Below are 14,925 nucleotides of genomic sequence, written 5' to 3'. Positions count from 1 at the left end.
GTGGATGGGAGGATGAAAGAATAGGTGGATAACTGAAACCAGAAATGTGCTTCCTAATTTCTGAAAACCAACCACAAGGAACATGTATTTGGTTTGTGATTGTGGGTGGCCCCAAGTGCAAGGGAACATTAAGCTAAGTTGGATCCCATCTTTGGGAGCTGTAATACACAAGGGGACAGAGCCACGCACAGGCAGGCAGATGGAGCGGGGGAGATGATGTGGAAGCCAGCAGGAATGGAGAGTGTAGGAGGTGGCCCTTTAGGATTCAGGCGGAATTGGGTTACTATGTGCCCAACAGTGTGTTTGGAGGCTCACTCCATATGCACTGCTGCTGCCACTTCAGACCCCTGTGTGGAGTTCCTCAGTTTGGTCCAGTCTCAGATGCCTTCCAGGAAGCATTCCTGCCTTCCAGCGTGAATTGTATATGCTGACTTCCCTCTCCTAACACCCCCGAGTCAGCATCTACCAAGAAAAATGAAAATATTGGTTCTCACGTTAAGCTCTGAATAGCTGTTGCATACAACAGGACTATAGATTGGAAAGGTTCTTAGAGATCATCTTCAAATGGGACCATTTTACAGATGGGAAAACTAAGGTCCAGAGAGAGGAGAGCTTTCCAAAGTCACATGCAAAACGAGTGGGAAAGGCAATCCTGTTCTCCTGATTCTCACCCCAAGAATCTGTTACTTGTTCTTCCTTGGCCCACCCAACAGCCCCCATGCTCTACCAGTTGCATTAGGACTTTTGCCTTCCTGGGGGAGGTGTCATTATTTCCTCTATCTCTGCCCTCAGTGGAGATAGAGGAGAAAATGGGAACCCTCAGGCAGTTCTGGGGACTCCCTCCTCAGTTCCCTCCTTGGGACATCATACTTCATGGAGCTGGAGTTTCTTTCCTGAAGGCCCAAATCAACAAAGTCAAGGCTAACAGGAATCAATGCAAAGTCCTGCACTTAAGTTCAAAAATACATTTATACAAGAGCGTAATGGAGACCTAGTCACTGGACAGCAGCTCATCTTAATATCATTACCATTAATAATGCAACTGCCATTGCCTTTTATTTCCATAAAAGGAAATAAAACTGCACTTTGCAGTTTAGCAAGCCCTTTTACTTACCAATCTTAGGGCTCTGATTGACCACGAACAAGTATAAGAAAAAGTCTGAAAAAGTTTTAGGGGCACATCAACAGGGTGTGTATGAGCCGTGTACTGTGGCCCCTGTAAAGCAAATGAGCTATTTGTTTGCATTAATCCAGTGTAATACCAATAGGTTTTGTGCACAGCCCCTGTTCTAAATATGTTACATGATTTATTTCATTTAATTCTCACAACAACCCTCTGGAGTTTATAACTGCTGTTTTCGGATCAGAAAACCCAAGAGGTGAAGAAAGTTGACCAAGGTCATATAGAATTCTGATAAGTATCAAGAAAAGTGTCATTCCAGACATTTCAGGACCCCTCTGGAGTCATGTGTTCAGTTTGTGGTACTGAATTTAAGGGAGACATTGACACAGAAAAATGAGGAACCCCAAAGTTTACTTAAAGGATCTGGGACTATTTATCCCTGAGAAGCAATGAATCAGAGAACATACAATTGCTGTTTACAAGGGCAGAAAACTCCTTTACTTAGAAATAGGTTGAGTTCACAGGACATTTACCAGTCATTTGTAGGTTAAGTACATGGGGCATACTCTAACCAACTGCTATTGCCACCTATTGGTGGGAGGTAAAATTGAAGTGTTGATATCAGCTACTTTAACTGCTCCATCCAATGGAAGTTTGAACCTGAGAAGCAATGAATCAGAGAACATACAATTGCTGTTTTCAAGGGCAGAAAACTCCTTTACTTAGAAACAGGTTGAGTTCACAGGACATTTACCAGACATTTGTAGGTTAAGTAAAAAGGGGCATACCAGAGACACATCAATTGATTGCCTCCCACACACGCCCTGACCAGGGATGGAGCCTGCAATCAAGGTATGAGGTACAAGCCCTTGACAGAATCAAACCTGCAACCCTGAATTCAGTTCGCGGGCCAACACGAAGACCTAACCACTAAGCAAAACAGGCTAGGGCCACAGAAGCACTTTTAACCTGACAGTTGTCACATGTAAGAGGTAGCAGATTACCTTTGTGGGCTGAGAATTAGGACCAATGGGTGAAAATCACAAGAAGAGAAGTTTTGGTTCTAACATGAAGATTAATTTTCTGTTAATTAAAACTTCCCAACAACCCCAGGGGCTGCTTGGGATCGGTGGGGGTTTTGTCTGTGGAACAGACCGAATCATGCTGAACCTCCCATCTCTCAGGTGATTGGGGAAATCAATCCCAATGTTTTGGTGGGTCAAGGTCATTCATGGGTTATTTACTCTGAGTTACAGTTGGCCTTTTGAGCAGGGGTCACCTAGGATTGGTACTGTCTTTGTTTTCTTATCCAACAGGGAACTTTTAGGCCAAGCCAGAGGGAAGGAGGGTACCACCGGGGCAGAGCAGTAGGGGAGATATTTTCGACAGGCGGGCCTGGCAACATTTATCTTCCAGATTTGGCTCTGACACTTGACCAAGGAACAGGGAGGAGTGGCTCAGGAGTAAATGGTCATGACCCTCTATCACTTCCCAAACTGACCTCCCACACAAGGCCATTTGTAAACAACCCAAGGGACAACAATCCGTTGTTGATTTTGTAAATGTAATTAAGGCTCTGCTGAAGACATCCAGTGTTGTCCAGTGTTGCCCAGGGCAGGGACTAGTAAGGTAGGACCAGTCAGGGGCAGGGGCCTGTGGCAAGGGCTCTGCCTCTCTCTGCTGCGCCCCAGCCTGTGTAGGTTTTCCATCAGAGCCTGATGTTGACTTGCACTCTGGATGCTAGGCCATTTGTACCTTGTGTATTCACTGGGAGGATTCGCTGGGGGAAGGGGTTATGGAATCCGACAGACCCAGCTTGAATGCTAGCACAGCCACAATACTAGCTTGGTGAGCTTATATTGATTTCACTCTGCTCTGATCCTCAGTTTTCTCATCTGTAGAATGGGCACAGTGACTGCACCTTCCTTGCCAGATAGGTATGAGGATTCAATAAGACCTTCCACACAAAGCACTGAGTGCAGTGCCTAGCACATAGTTGTAGTATTATTATTATTATTATTATTATTATTACTACTAGAGGCCCAATACACAAAATTCATGCAAGGGGCTCAGCCCTCACAGCCCCAGCTTCGTCTGGAAGGTCGTCCAGAAGGTCGTTCGGCTGTCTGGTCTAATTAGCATATTACACTTTTATTATTATAGATTATTATTATTATTAAATTAACCTCAGTCAGTGAAAACCAGCATCACCCACCCCGTACACTCCTATACACCCCCTTTTCTATAGCCATAGACCCTGGTCATAGGCATATTTGATACTGAAATCCCCCTACTGGACCTCACTTGGTTAACAAGACCGGCTGGGGCTCCACACATGAAAACACCCACAGCCTTGGCCATCACTGTTCCACCTCCCTCCCTCCCGCCTTCTCTGAGGTGGCAGGAACAGAGCTGTAATTGAGAGCCTTCGTCCCGAGATGAGGCAAGAGACGCTCTGAGACTGCTCACTGCCCTCTCAGAAAGAAGAGTAGCTGGGCCCACTGAAAAGAGTTGTACCTGGAACTGGGGAGGTTGCCCAGGAAGTCATCCCGAGAGGAGCCGTGTCCTGGTGCCTTAGACGCTGCATTACCGGTCAGTGTGTGTCTGTGTGTGTGTGTGTGTGCACGCACGCATGTTTCTGTGGCGACTGGTCCTGGACCCCCTAGTGCAGCGGTTCTCAACCTTCTGGCCCTTTAAATACAGTTCCTCATGTTGTGACCCAACCATAAAATTATTTTCGTTGCTACTTCATAACTGTAATGTTGCTACTGTTATGAATCGTAATGTAAATATCTGATATGCAGGATGGTCTTAGGCGACCCCTGTGAAAGGGTCGTTCGACCATCAAAGGGGTCGAGACCCACAGGTTGAGAACCGCTAGAGTAGGGGGATGGGTTGTGGGGGTTGGGGGGAGACTTTCATTCCATGTTCTCATATTGGTCCATGCTTATTTTTATAGAAAGAATTTGTTGTTGTTTTCGGTTCCAGATCCACCTGTCTAATTTAGTTCAGCAAATATTTCCTAATATCCACTAGAATACGAAAAAGCACTTTTCATACTTAACCTCTACCCCTCAGCTCCCTTGGGAAGAGCTACCTCATTTTACAGGTGCGCAAACCAAGCTGGGAGAAGGTCAATTACTCCCCCAGGTTCTTCCACTGGCAAAGGTGAGCAGATCCGGACACGTTATCTGGGGCAGGTAGAAGGCTTTGAGAAAGAACCAGAAACAGGCTCTACCCTCAGTGAACCTGGGAGCTTAACTGCCAGCCACAGCAAGTGAGCCGCACGCTGTGGTGTGTTCTTCTCTGAGTGCTGCGGAGGGTGGGAGAGGACTGGATGGCTAATTCTGTCCGGGGAGGACTCTTCCTGGGGTGACTGGGCTGAGTCTTGAAGGATGTGATCCTTTTGGATTGGGAGCAGGCAGGGGAGCATGGCCGACCTGGGCCTGTTGAGGACGATTAGGACAGGAAGTCCATCCGGGAAGAAACGTTGGCCAAGGTGGGGAGGTCAGGGGCAGAGCAGCAAGGGGACTCCTCGCTGGGCGTCTTGAGGGTCTGGTCTTCGGGAGGAGGCGCAGACGAGAGCCAGGAGGCTTTAGGCAGAGACCTAGGGGAGAGCTGAGAAAGTGAAGGCAGCGTCATCCTATGGATCCACAGGGCCTGGCCACAGAGGGTCCTCCTGAGGCGGGAGCCCCAGCCTGGGTGCGGACGGCCTGACCCAGCGGAGGAGTGTTCCCATCAGGAGTTGGGAGGGTCTGGCAGAAAAGCGGCCCAGCGGTGGGGGCTCTCGGGAGACGCCCACTGTGGGGGCCTGGGGAGGGCAAAGCCCGGGGCAGCCAGCCCAGAGACAGCAAAGACCAGGAATGACGGGGGATGGGGACGATGGAGAGGTCCATTGTCACAGCTTTTGGCAGAGGCTGGTATGAGGAGCTGAACGCTTGAAGACAGAGGGTGGAAATGGCCCATGAAGGGCTTTTGCTGCCAGATTTAGAAGTGTGGGCGCTGGGGAGATGGTTGTTTTTTGAGCCCAAGAATGCCGTGGTCACACCTACAGTCTTTCTCTACTAAAATGTGAGCTTCTCCCCCCAAAAATAAAATAAAATAGAATGTGAGCTTCTGGAGGCAGGGAGCTTGTCTTTTATTTCATAATGTATTCCCAGCACCTAGCACAGGGTCAATCACTTAGTAGGTGTTCGATTCATATTGGTTTACTAAATATGTTGACTCACAATATATATAAGGGTTATGGATATATACTGTTTATGGGTATATGCTATGTTTATGGACATATACATATGTAGTAAACTTTTTTTAAACTTTGATGAAAAGAATATACACTGTTAGCCAAGGTAGTAACCTTGGGGGAAGGGTTGAGATAGAATAGAAAAGGGATTTCAACTGAGTGTATTGTTTTTTTAAATAAAGAACAGAAGAAAATATGATTGTGAACATTTGTTCAATCCGAGTTTATTTCAGAGAGGAAGGGAGAGGGAGAGAGAGATACAAACATCAATGATGAGAGAGAATCACTGATCGGCTGCCTCCTGCACGCCCCATACTGGGGATCGAGCCCACAACCCAGGCATGTACCCTTGACCAGAATCGAACCCGGGACCTTTCAGTCCATAGGCCAATGCTCTATCCACTGAGCCAAACCAGCCAGGGCTTTATTATTCTTAAATGTTTTTTTTTAATTGATTTTTTTAGAGAAAGAGGAAGCAAAAGGGAGAGAGAAACATCTATCTGCTGCCTCCCGCATGCCCCCTACTGGGGAGGGAGACCACAACCTGCAACCTGGGCATGTGCCCTGACCTATTTGAACCAGCAACCTCTTGGTGCAAGGAATGACACTCCACCAACTGAGCCACATCGGCCAGGGCAGAAATATTTTTTAATTATAAAGAATAATATATACCCTGGCCGGCGTGGCTGTTGGTTGAGCGTCGACCTCTGAACCAGGAGGTCACAGTTCGATTCCCGGTCCAGGCTCCCCATCTTCCTAGCTGTGTGACTTTGGTTCATTCACTCAACCACTCAGCCTCAGTTTGCTCAGCCTCAAAATGAGAGGATTAAATGAGCTTATGTGGTGTGCGAAGGCACCTGGGACAGACCCTGGTGCATGATAAATGCTCAACATGCATTATCTCTCTTCCGACGGAGGGCTTTGTGCAACCTGACCTTTGTTCTCCTTCCTCTCACCAGTCAGCCCTTGTGAATTGATCTCCTCCCGTGGCTTATGTCACTGACTACTTCATCATCATAGTTAATTTTTTTTCCCATCGCCTCCTTAGATTATAAAACATTTAAAAGCAGGAATATCATTCCAGACACTGTTGCAGGCGGTGAAAAGCCCTGTAGTGTGGGAGGCAGATGTCCTGGGTTAACTTCTGCTGGGTAAACTTGGGGCTGCATGTAGTTTGGGGGGCTTCAGTTTCATCAGTCGAATGGCAATAATAATAACCTCCCTCACACCATTTCTTGAAGAGCAATTCAGACATTCTGTGTGAACCTGGTCAGGGGGAGTTTAATAAATGTTGTTGAATGAATTTAAACTGCTTTGAAAAATGAAGTTCTTTACAAATATCAGACAGTATTTTTAATTCCCTAAAGTATGTAGTAAAGGGCCTGTATTGACTTGCTGAAGGCTTGAATATTCTCCAATTATCCAGATAAAGACCAAAGGAAGCATCACACCGGGGTTATGAAGCTTACTCTGATTTGAAACAAAATTTCATCTTCATTCTCACCAGGATCAAGATGACCACAGCCACCCCTCTGGGGGGGACCACCTTCTTCTCATTGAACGTGACCACCAGAGAAGATGACTTTCTGCAAGAGTAAGAGGTCCACTTGGCGTGGCAGCTGGGGGAGGGATGGCGGGGCAAGTGTCAAGGTCAGCTCCTGGTCTAGAGGTCAAGAGCTTGGGCTCTGGAGACAGACTGCCTGGGTCTCGGTCTCAGTTCTATTGCTTGCCAACTGGGTGACCTTGAGCATGTGACTTCACTGCTCTGTGCCTGTTTCTTCATCTGTTAGTGGGATATTAATGAAGTTACCACATAAGGTAGGTAAGGATTAAAAGAGACAATCCATGTAAAGAGCTTAGAACAGCTAGATGTGTGCTAAGTACCTAATGGGTAGTATTATTACTACTATTATTTTCATTAGGGAGTTTTGGGGTCTAGAGGGCCATGGGAATTTGAATCTTTTGTAAGATGTCCCTAAATGGGTCGCCTTAAAGTGTAGTTACTTTCATACTAATTTTGCTAGGCAAACACATCCCATCAGTTCACAAAGGAGTAAATGAATGTAGGTGGGAGGAGTTAGTCCAGGTGAGGCATCTGCAGGAACAAGGGGTTCCCAGGAGGAAACATTTGAGGGCCACTCTTCAGAACACCAGTTGATTGTATTGGGGAAAGTCTGGGTCCGTTTCAGTTGACTTGGTATACACTTCTGCAAATGTAGCCGGCCTCCTGACACGTGGTGTGTCCCCCAGTAATGAACAGGTCCAGGCTCTGGTGCTGGCAGGGAGCTGGATTAAGGTGAAGGTGGATATATGTGTAGAAAATCAGTGATTCTTGGGGCAATGAGGTCTTTATCCTCTCTCTCCATTTTTTTGTTTGTATTTTCAAATTTTTCTACAAAAATTACATATTACTTTTATATTATCAAAAAGAGGGAAGGGCCCTGGGCGGTGTGGCTCAGTGGTTAGAGTGTCAGCCCATGCACTGCTGGGTCGCGGGTTCGATTCCTAGCCAAGGGCACATACCTGGGTTGCAGGTTCAATCCTCGGCCCTATTTGGGGCGCGTGCAGGAGGCAACCGATCTCTCTCTTTTTTCCCCCTCCTCCCCTCCCTCCCTTTCACTCTCTAAAAATCAATGGAAAAAATATCCTCCAGTGAGGAATAGTTTAAAATAAAGAAAAACGAGGGAAGGGTATTTTGCTTGCCTGTTTCACAAAAGAGATCTGAAGCTGGGTAACGCTGGACTCGACCCAAGGCAGAGTTTTGGCAGGCGATGTGCTGAGGACATAGCTCCCAAGCCCCGTTGTGAGTAGGGAGCACGGCTACTCAGACGTGACTCGGTCCTGGGGTCAGCAGTGAGGTGCGGCATTCTCTTGTCTTCCCCCTGGCCCAGTGGGGGTGTCAGGTGCCACGGGAGGAGCCCCCCTCCCAGGCTCTGACTGCTCCTCCGCATTTCAGGTCCCCCATTTGTCACCTCTCCTCTCCTCCTTGTAGGTTCTGGAGCCATCGTTGCTGCTGTTGTTGTGGTTGTCATCATCATCTTCACCGTGGTCCTGATCTTGCTGAAGGTGTACAACAGGTATGGGTCCCTTCAGTGACGCCAGAATGAATGGGAGCTGACACGTGTGGATGCCCGTCACGTACCCAGCAGCACCCAAGAGTCCATCCTCAGCCTCTAGCTCTTTGTGGGTCCTTTTTTGGTATCTGCTCCCCTATAGGAACTTCACAGTGACCAAATATTTTTGCACTTGGAGATCATATTTTTTTAAATATAACAGTGATAATGACAATGATCTGGGCCTTGAGCATGGTGGCAAACACCTGTACATACATACAGGTAATAGAGGGATGTTTCAATCCTCTTCTCTTGGGTAGTCCTCTGCTGGGTGAACCACAGGACTATTTGGGGTGACAAATACATGTACACGTGACTCCACTTTCTGGGACCAAATAAGATAAAATAAAAGAATAGAACTTGATTGCATGAAGAATAAATGTTGTGTTATCACCTCTAATCACAACTTTGCTAGAAGGTCATTCTTTTCAAGGAAGAAATCAATTGTCAAAGTTTAAAAAACAGTATGTGCAGTATGATAAGACACCTGGATTACACACTCACATTCAAGGAGGGCTCAAATGAGACACAACAAGGTGTTAACAAGCAGGGGCTGTATGGGGTTGCTAGTCAGTTGGTGGTTGGTTTTTCTAGGGGAAGGGCCCATGCATCTTTATTTTTGAGGAGTAGTAAACATGAATTGTTTTCATCATAAAATTAATATTATTTATATCGGTAGATGACATATATTCATCTCTTACTATGTGCCACACATGTCCTAAGCTTCTTACATGTATTAAGTCATTTACACTTCACAACAACCCCACGAGGTGGGTCCTTCTGTTATCCCCAAATTTTTAGACATGAAAAAACAGGCACAGGAAGATTAAGTAACATGCCCAAGGTCACGCAGCCCTAATTGCCAGAGTTAGGACTCAGCCCAGTCCATCTCGCTTCAAAGAAAATACTACACCACTACAGGTAATAATAATGATAATGATAACATGTAATAAGTTATGAGCGTCGATATATTTTATTGATTTTTTACAGAGAGGAAGGGAGAGGGATAGAGAGTTAGAAACATCAATGAGAGAGAAACATCAATCAGCTGCCTCCTGCACACTCCCCATTGGGGATGTGCCCGCAACCAAGGTACATGCCCTTGACCGGAATCGAACCCGGGACCCTTGAGTCCACAGGCCGATGCTCTATCCACTGAGCCAAATCGGCTAGGGTATAATAAGTTATTTTTAAAAACCTTTGGGGTGTTACAATTTGAGTCTATCCCAAACCAGGAAGTGGCATCAAACCCCCGTGTCTACCCTTCATTCCTCTCTGTCGTTGATGGGACTCTAAGCCCCTTTCGAGCGGGTAAGGTGGATGAAGACTCCACTCGCCCCTGTTTACAATGATGTTTGGTCTGTCAAAACCAGGCAAGTCATTTAACCTCTCGGTGCCAATTTTATCATCTTCCAAATGAAAGGATCTCAAAGTGTGATAATTGTGTTATGGTTACATTGGAGAATGCCCTTGTTCTTAGTACTACCGAGGGGTAAGGTGGCATAGTGTCTGCAACTAACTCACAAATGGCTTGTGATTTTAAGAAATCACACACAATTCTGTGTGTGTGTATGTATGTGTGTGTGTAAATGCTGGGGGGGCGGGGAGAGAGAGGGAGAGAGAGAGAGAAAAAACAAATCTGGCGAATTGTTAACAACCAGTGAACTGTTTGGTGAAGGGTATTCGAATATTAATTGCACTATTTGTGCAACTTTTCTGAGGATTTGAAATTTTTAAAAAAGAATTATGACAGGTCAACAAGAGGAAATACATAGACATTAGAATGAATGATTGTTGTTAATTATTGAACTTTATGGCATATGAAATGAAAGACAGGATATGCATTTTAAGTATATTCTCTTCTCAATTATGTTCAATATTTCTAGCAATAAAATTAGCAAGCATAATAAGGCTGCGAAACTTAACTCATGCTACCAAAAATGGAACATCTTTGTCTTGTCTTTAATACAGCCACCTATCTGACAGTTTACTCTTCCATTAATAAGAAAAAATAAAATAAAGTATGTAATTTAGATTAAACAAAAAATCAAAGGGTCAGACTAGCTAATGTCTAAGGTCCCATCCAGCTGTGAAATTCTATGGTCGGCAATTAAGCAACATAATTTAATGATCAACATTAATCTCTTTGCCAGAGCCATAGTCACAGAACTCACTCCCTGGGGACAGGAGGGGAGAGACTCAACCAAGTGTGCGTATCTCATTGCAGGAAAATGAGGGCGAGGCGGGAGCTGGAGCCCAAGGGCCCCAAGCCAGTCTCCCCCTATGCTCAAGGCCCTAACAGCAGCAGCAGCCAACAGCCTGCAACTGTGACCTTCAGCCCTGTTGACGTCCACGTGGAGACTCGGTGACCCCCACCCTGGTGCTATCTCAGCTACTGTCTGAAGAGCCTTCTCCAGTCAAGACCAACAAGCACGTTTCTCCTTTGGCAGCTTCAATATGAGTTCCTTCCAGTCAGATCAACAAGGGGTTCTCATCCAACCCCTGAAGCTTCAGGCAACCCCCACCCCCATCCTGCCCTGCCCTCCCCACCCTCACTGTGTCCGTGTAGCTGCTGCCACCTTACCAAAAAGCTGTGGAACACCCTTTTGTCATCGGAGGAGGTAGAGCTGTGAAGGGAATCCAATGATGTGGGTTTGGCTCTCTCCCCTCAAAAATGATAGCTAGACAGACAGACAGCCCAGGAGTTTTCTGGTCAGGGGTCAGGGGTCAGGGGTCAGGGCATGCTCCCTAGAGTGTCACAACTGAGTCATGTCAGAGTAAGGGCCATATCCACAGCTTTGCCGAGCGAACTATTCAATCCCATAATCAGGGGAACTAACTGGACTAACTAACCAGAAAACCAGCTCGTTAATTTGTAACTTATTCCAGTACTAGATGACCGCTAACTAGCTCAGGACGATTGATTGGTCAGCACACCTTTCCCTCTTTAAGAAAGGGTGAGGAGAACACGGAATTCTTCCCCAAAGGTTTCTGATCATTAGTAAGAGTCAGACTGGCAGGCATAGGGTGACCTTGAGGATTAATGGCCTCTAGGACACTACCGATTGCTACAGTGTCCAGGGGCCTGGAACAGCCTGGTGGCTGGTCAGAGCCCCTCCTTCCGCTCTGGGCGGATTAACCCTGGCTCAGTCTCGTTTCTCGGCTCCCCTCGATTTGGATTCTGAGCAATCCTCGCTCTCGGGTTAACACGTCCGCTTAAGAACCAGTGTTTGGACAGATTAGATTACAGCTCTATTTATGTTACCTGTGCCCTTTCCTGGTCACCTTGCAGAAAGTCAGGACACATTCAAAGTACCTCGTTCACAACTCATTTCTCTGTAGAGAGCTGGCCTCTTTGCCTCCTTAAGTTTTGGAGTTAAGAAGACCTGCCTTCGAACCTACTTCCTGGTTGTGTGGCCTTGGGGAAGTGACTTGACCTCTCCTTATCTGGTTTCTTGACCTTGAAGTGAGAATGATAACATCTGCCTCAGGGGGTTACAATAACGAGTCATGGTCTCAGTGAAGCAGCTCCGATAGTGCCTGGCACCCGCAAATGCTTAGTGAACGGGAGCCGGCGCTGCTGTTACGATATTTCTTCAATTGCAAAACATTTTTTTATTTACATTTTAATGATTATGAACTCAGCATGTGTCTTAAAATTGATGGGTCCCTTAATGTAGTTGTTCTCTCTCTCTCTCTCTCTCTCTCTCTCTCTCTCTCTCTCTCTCTCTCAGCTGTTTTTAAAATCAATTGTGCATCTTAGAATGGAAGGCATCTTGAAAACAAGGTAATCAATCCTTATTCTGTTACAGAAAGTGAAGTGACACAGTCTGACATTTAACTTCAATTCTAGGAATCTCTCCCTCATGGGATTAGAATCCCTTTTGAGGAGAAATTGAGGATCAGGGAGGTGAGAGGACTGACGCCTGGGTCCCACCGCTCAGGCCATCCCACTATAAAAATGCTCACTTAAATACGTCTGGAGAAATACTGGCAAATTCTTCCTCCCCAGACACCTTTTCTCTGTACTGTGTTTAAATACCCACCACGTACCAGGCACGTTGCGAGGTGCTTTCATAGGAGTTACCTTATAGGATTTATTTTTCCCGATAACCTCGGGGCATATTCTTTTTCCCTTGGCAGGTGAGAATCTCAAACTCAAAGAGAAAAAGCACTTGTCCAAAGTCACACAGCTAGGAAGTTGCAAAGACTCAAACCCAAGTCTCTTTGACTCCAAAGTCCATCTTTTTGTTGTATCACACTCTTCTCCACCATCCCGGCTCAAAGAACATGGAGTCCTTTGTGGACTGAACAAGAGGACAGACTTGTCCGTGTGTCCGAGTGGAGGTCAGGGGTCTGGCCTCCAAACCGAAAGCGAAAGTGGGGGCAAAGCCAGTTGGTAACCTCCTTTGAGCTTCCCTGATTGTAGCGAGAGGAGCCCTTTCTAAACCCACCAGAGCTCTAACGATTCCTGCTTCACCCCCCTCTCCCTCTTCTCCCCTCCCCCCTCCCCACTTAGGCCCAGGGAGCAAGGTGTGGAACCAGGGCAAAGCCATTTCTTTAAGGACTCAAGCTCCAAATAGATATGTTACCTAAATGTATTCTGCTTTAAAAACAATTTTTTTTTTTTTTAATATTCCAGCTCTAAAACCAGACTCTTCCGCCCACAGTGGCCTGGTCCTGGAATTACTCGAGGAGTTATCTTCTAGTATCCGTTTCTTTTGCTAAATGAAAGCTTGGAAATGGAGGAAAGAAGAGAAGTAGAGAAGTGAGGGGGAGGAAATAAAAGGGTTTGAGTGTTTTGTTTTAACTGATAAAAGTCCTGTAAGGGCTCCTGTGTGCAAGTTGAGGTGCTACTAAACCCATGAAGTCACAGTCCCTGCTCTCAGGAGCTCGGCGCTCTCCTGTGACAGGGGCCTTGCAGTACATTTGTGCATGTTGTTTCTGACAGGTGCCTTTCCTAACTGAGCAGATGCTGCCTTAGTTGGCCACTGAGTCAATAAAAGATATTAAATGCTTAACGGACAATGTCCAAAAATAAAAAATGTTAAATCAAATGTTTGTTGAGTTGGTTTCAATGAATTTTAGAGCTGGCAAAGACCTTTCCTAAACATTTCCTTTTCCTGACCATGTGAATAGTGTCCTGAGGGAAACACCTCGTCCTCACTTTGAAAGAATGATGGAAAAGGCGGGTCGCCATCAGCAGACCGTTCTGGGAGTTTGGAAACGTGTTACCTTGATTAAATGTTACAAAAGCAATACCATTTGAAGGCCTGCTGTTAACCACCAGAGGTGCCAAGATGCCAAAGTTTGGGGACCCAGGGAAGTATAAGAGACATTAGAATGGAGCCAAAATAACCAATAATGATGTTTATCATTAACTAAGTGCCTACACTGTGCCAGGCATATGTGCAAATTCAGTCTTAGTTAGTAGTGCTAAATTGAATTGAATTTTCTTGGTATCCTTATCAAATAAGTCCTTGCATAAATATAAGAACTTATTTCTGGACTCTGAAGTCTATTTCATTAATCTATATTTCTGTTCTTATGCTAATACCACACCATCTTGATATGGAGTAAGTTTTGAAATCTGGAAGCCTAAGTCCTCCAACTTTATTCAGTCCTCCATCTTTTTTATTTTTCCTTTGCAAAATATTTTAGCTATTCTGGGTCCCTTACATCTCCACATGAATTTTAGGATTAGCTTGTCAATTTTCGCCAAAAAAAAGGAGCTAAGATTTTGATAAGGATTGCATTGAACCTGTAGATCATTTTGGGAGTATTGCCATCATACTAGTATTAAGTCTTTTAAGTTGTTCATAGCTAGTGATTTTTGTTGTGGTTTTACTTTTTTTTTTCTATTCATTTCTTGTTAGTGATTTTTACAAATTGATTTTGCAACCTACAACTTTGCTGAATTGTTTATTAGCTCTAAGTTTTTTTTCTGTAAAGTCTTTTTTATTTTATTTTATCCATTGGTTTTAGAGCAAAAGAGAGGCATCAATCTGTTGCTCCACCGATTCATGCATTCATTGGTTGCTTCTTGTGTGCCATCTATAAATAGAGATAATTTTAGTTTTTCCTTTAAATTTGCCTAATTACTCTGGCTAGACCTTCCAGTACTATTTTGAATAGAAGTGGTAGGAACAGACATCTTTGTCTTCTTCCTGATCTCACAGAATTTGTTGTGTAGCAGGAAAGAGAAACAATTAAACAACCATTATTTTTGAAATACGAAAATCAGGGTATCTTGTAAGCCTCTTGCTGGGGCACCTAGCTCAGCCCAGATGTTGGTGGGTAGGAAAGAAGGCCCCCAAAAGAAATAACATCTAAACTAAGAGAGATAGCCCTGACTGGTTTGGCTCAGTGGATAGGGCGTCGACCTGCAGACTGAAAGGTCCCAGGTTCAATTCCAGTCAAGGGCATGTACCTTGGTTGTGGGCACA

At 45.3% G+C, this 14,925-nt stretch overlaps 1 protein-coding gene across 1 annotated transcript in view; it reads left to right on the top strand.

Annotated features, from left to right (window-relative positions):
- The window catches only part of NCMAP (noncompact myelin associated protein), a 20,360-nt gene extending 6,824 nt beyond the window's left edge, over nucleotides 1–13,536 (top strand). Inside the window, exons 2-5 of the mRNA XM_005875186.2 lie at nucleotides 6,874–6,960; nucleotides 7,418–7,419; nucleotides 8,359–8,443; nucleotides 10,707–13,536. Coding sequence (XP_005875248.2) covers nucleotides 6,874–6,960; nucleotides 7,418–7,419; nucleotides 8,359–8,443; nucleotides 10,707–10,848 — 316 coding nt within the window. The 3' untranslated portion in view covers nucleotides 10,849–13,536. The remainder of the gene's footprint in view (nucleotides 1–6,873; nucleotides 6,961–7,417; nucleotides 7,420–8,358; nucleotides 8,444–10,706) is intronic.
- Nucleotides 13,537–14,925: the final 1,389 nt, after the last annotated feature.

The sequence above is a fragment of the Myotis brandtii genome, unplaced genomic scaffold (genome assembly GCF_000412655.1).
Source record: "Myotis brandtii unplaced genomic scaffold, ASM41265v1 scaffold456, whole genome shotgun sequence".
Taxonomy (NCBI): Eukaryota; Metazoa; Chordata; class Mammalia; order Chiroptera; family Vespertilionidae; genus Myotis; species Myotis brandtii.
This window is presented reverse-complemented; position numbering and strand designations above follow the sequence as displayed.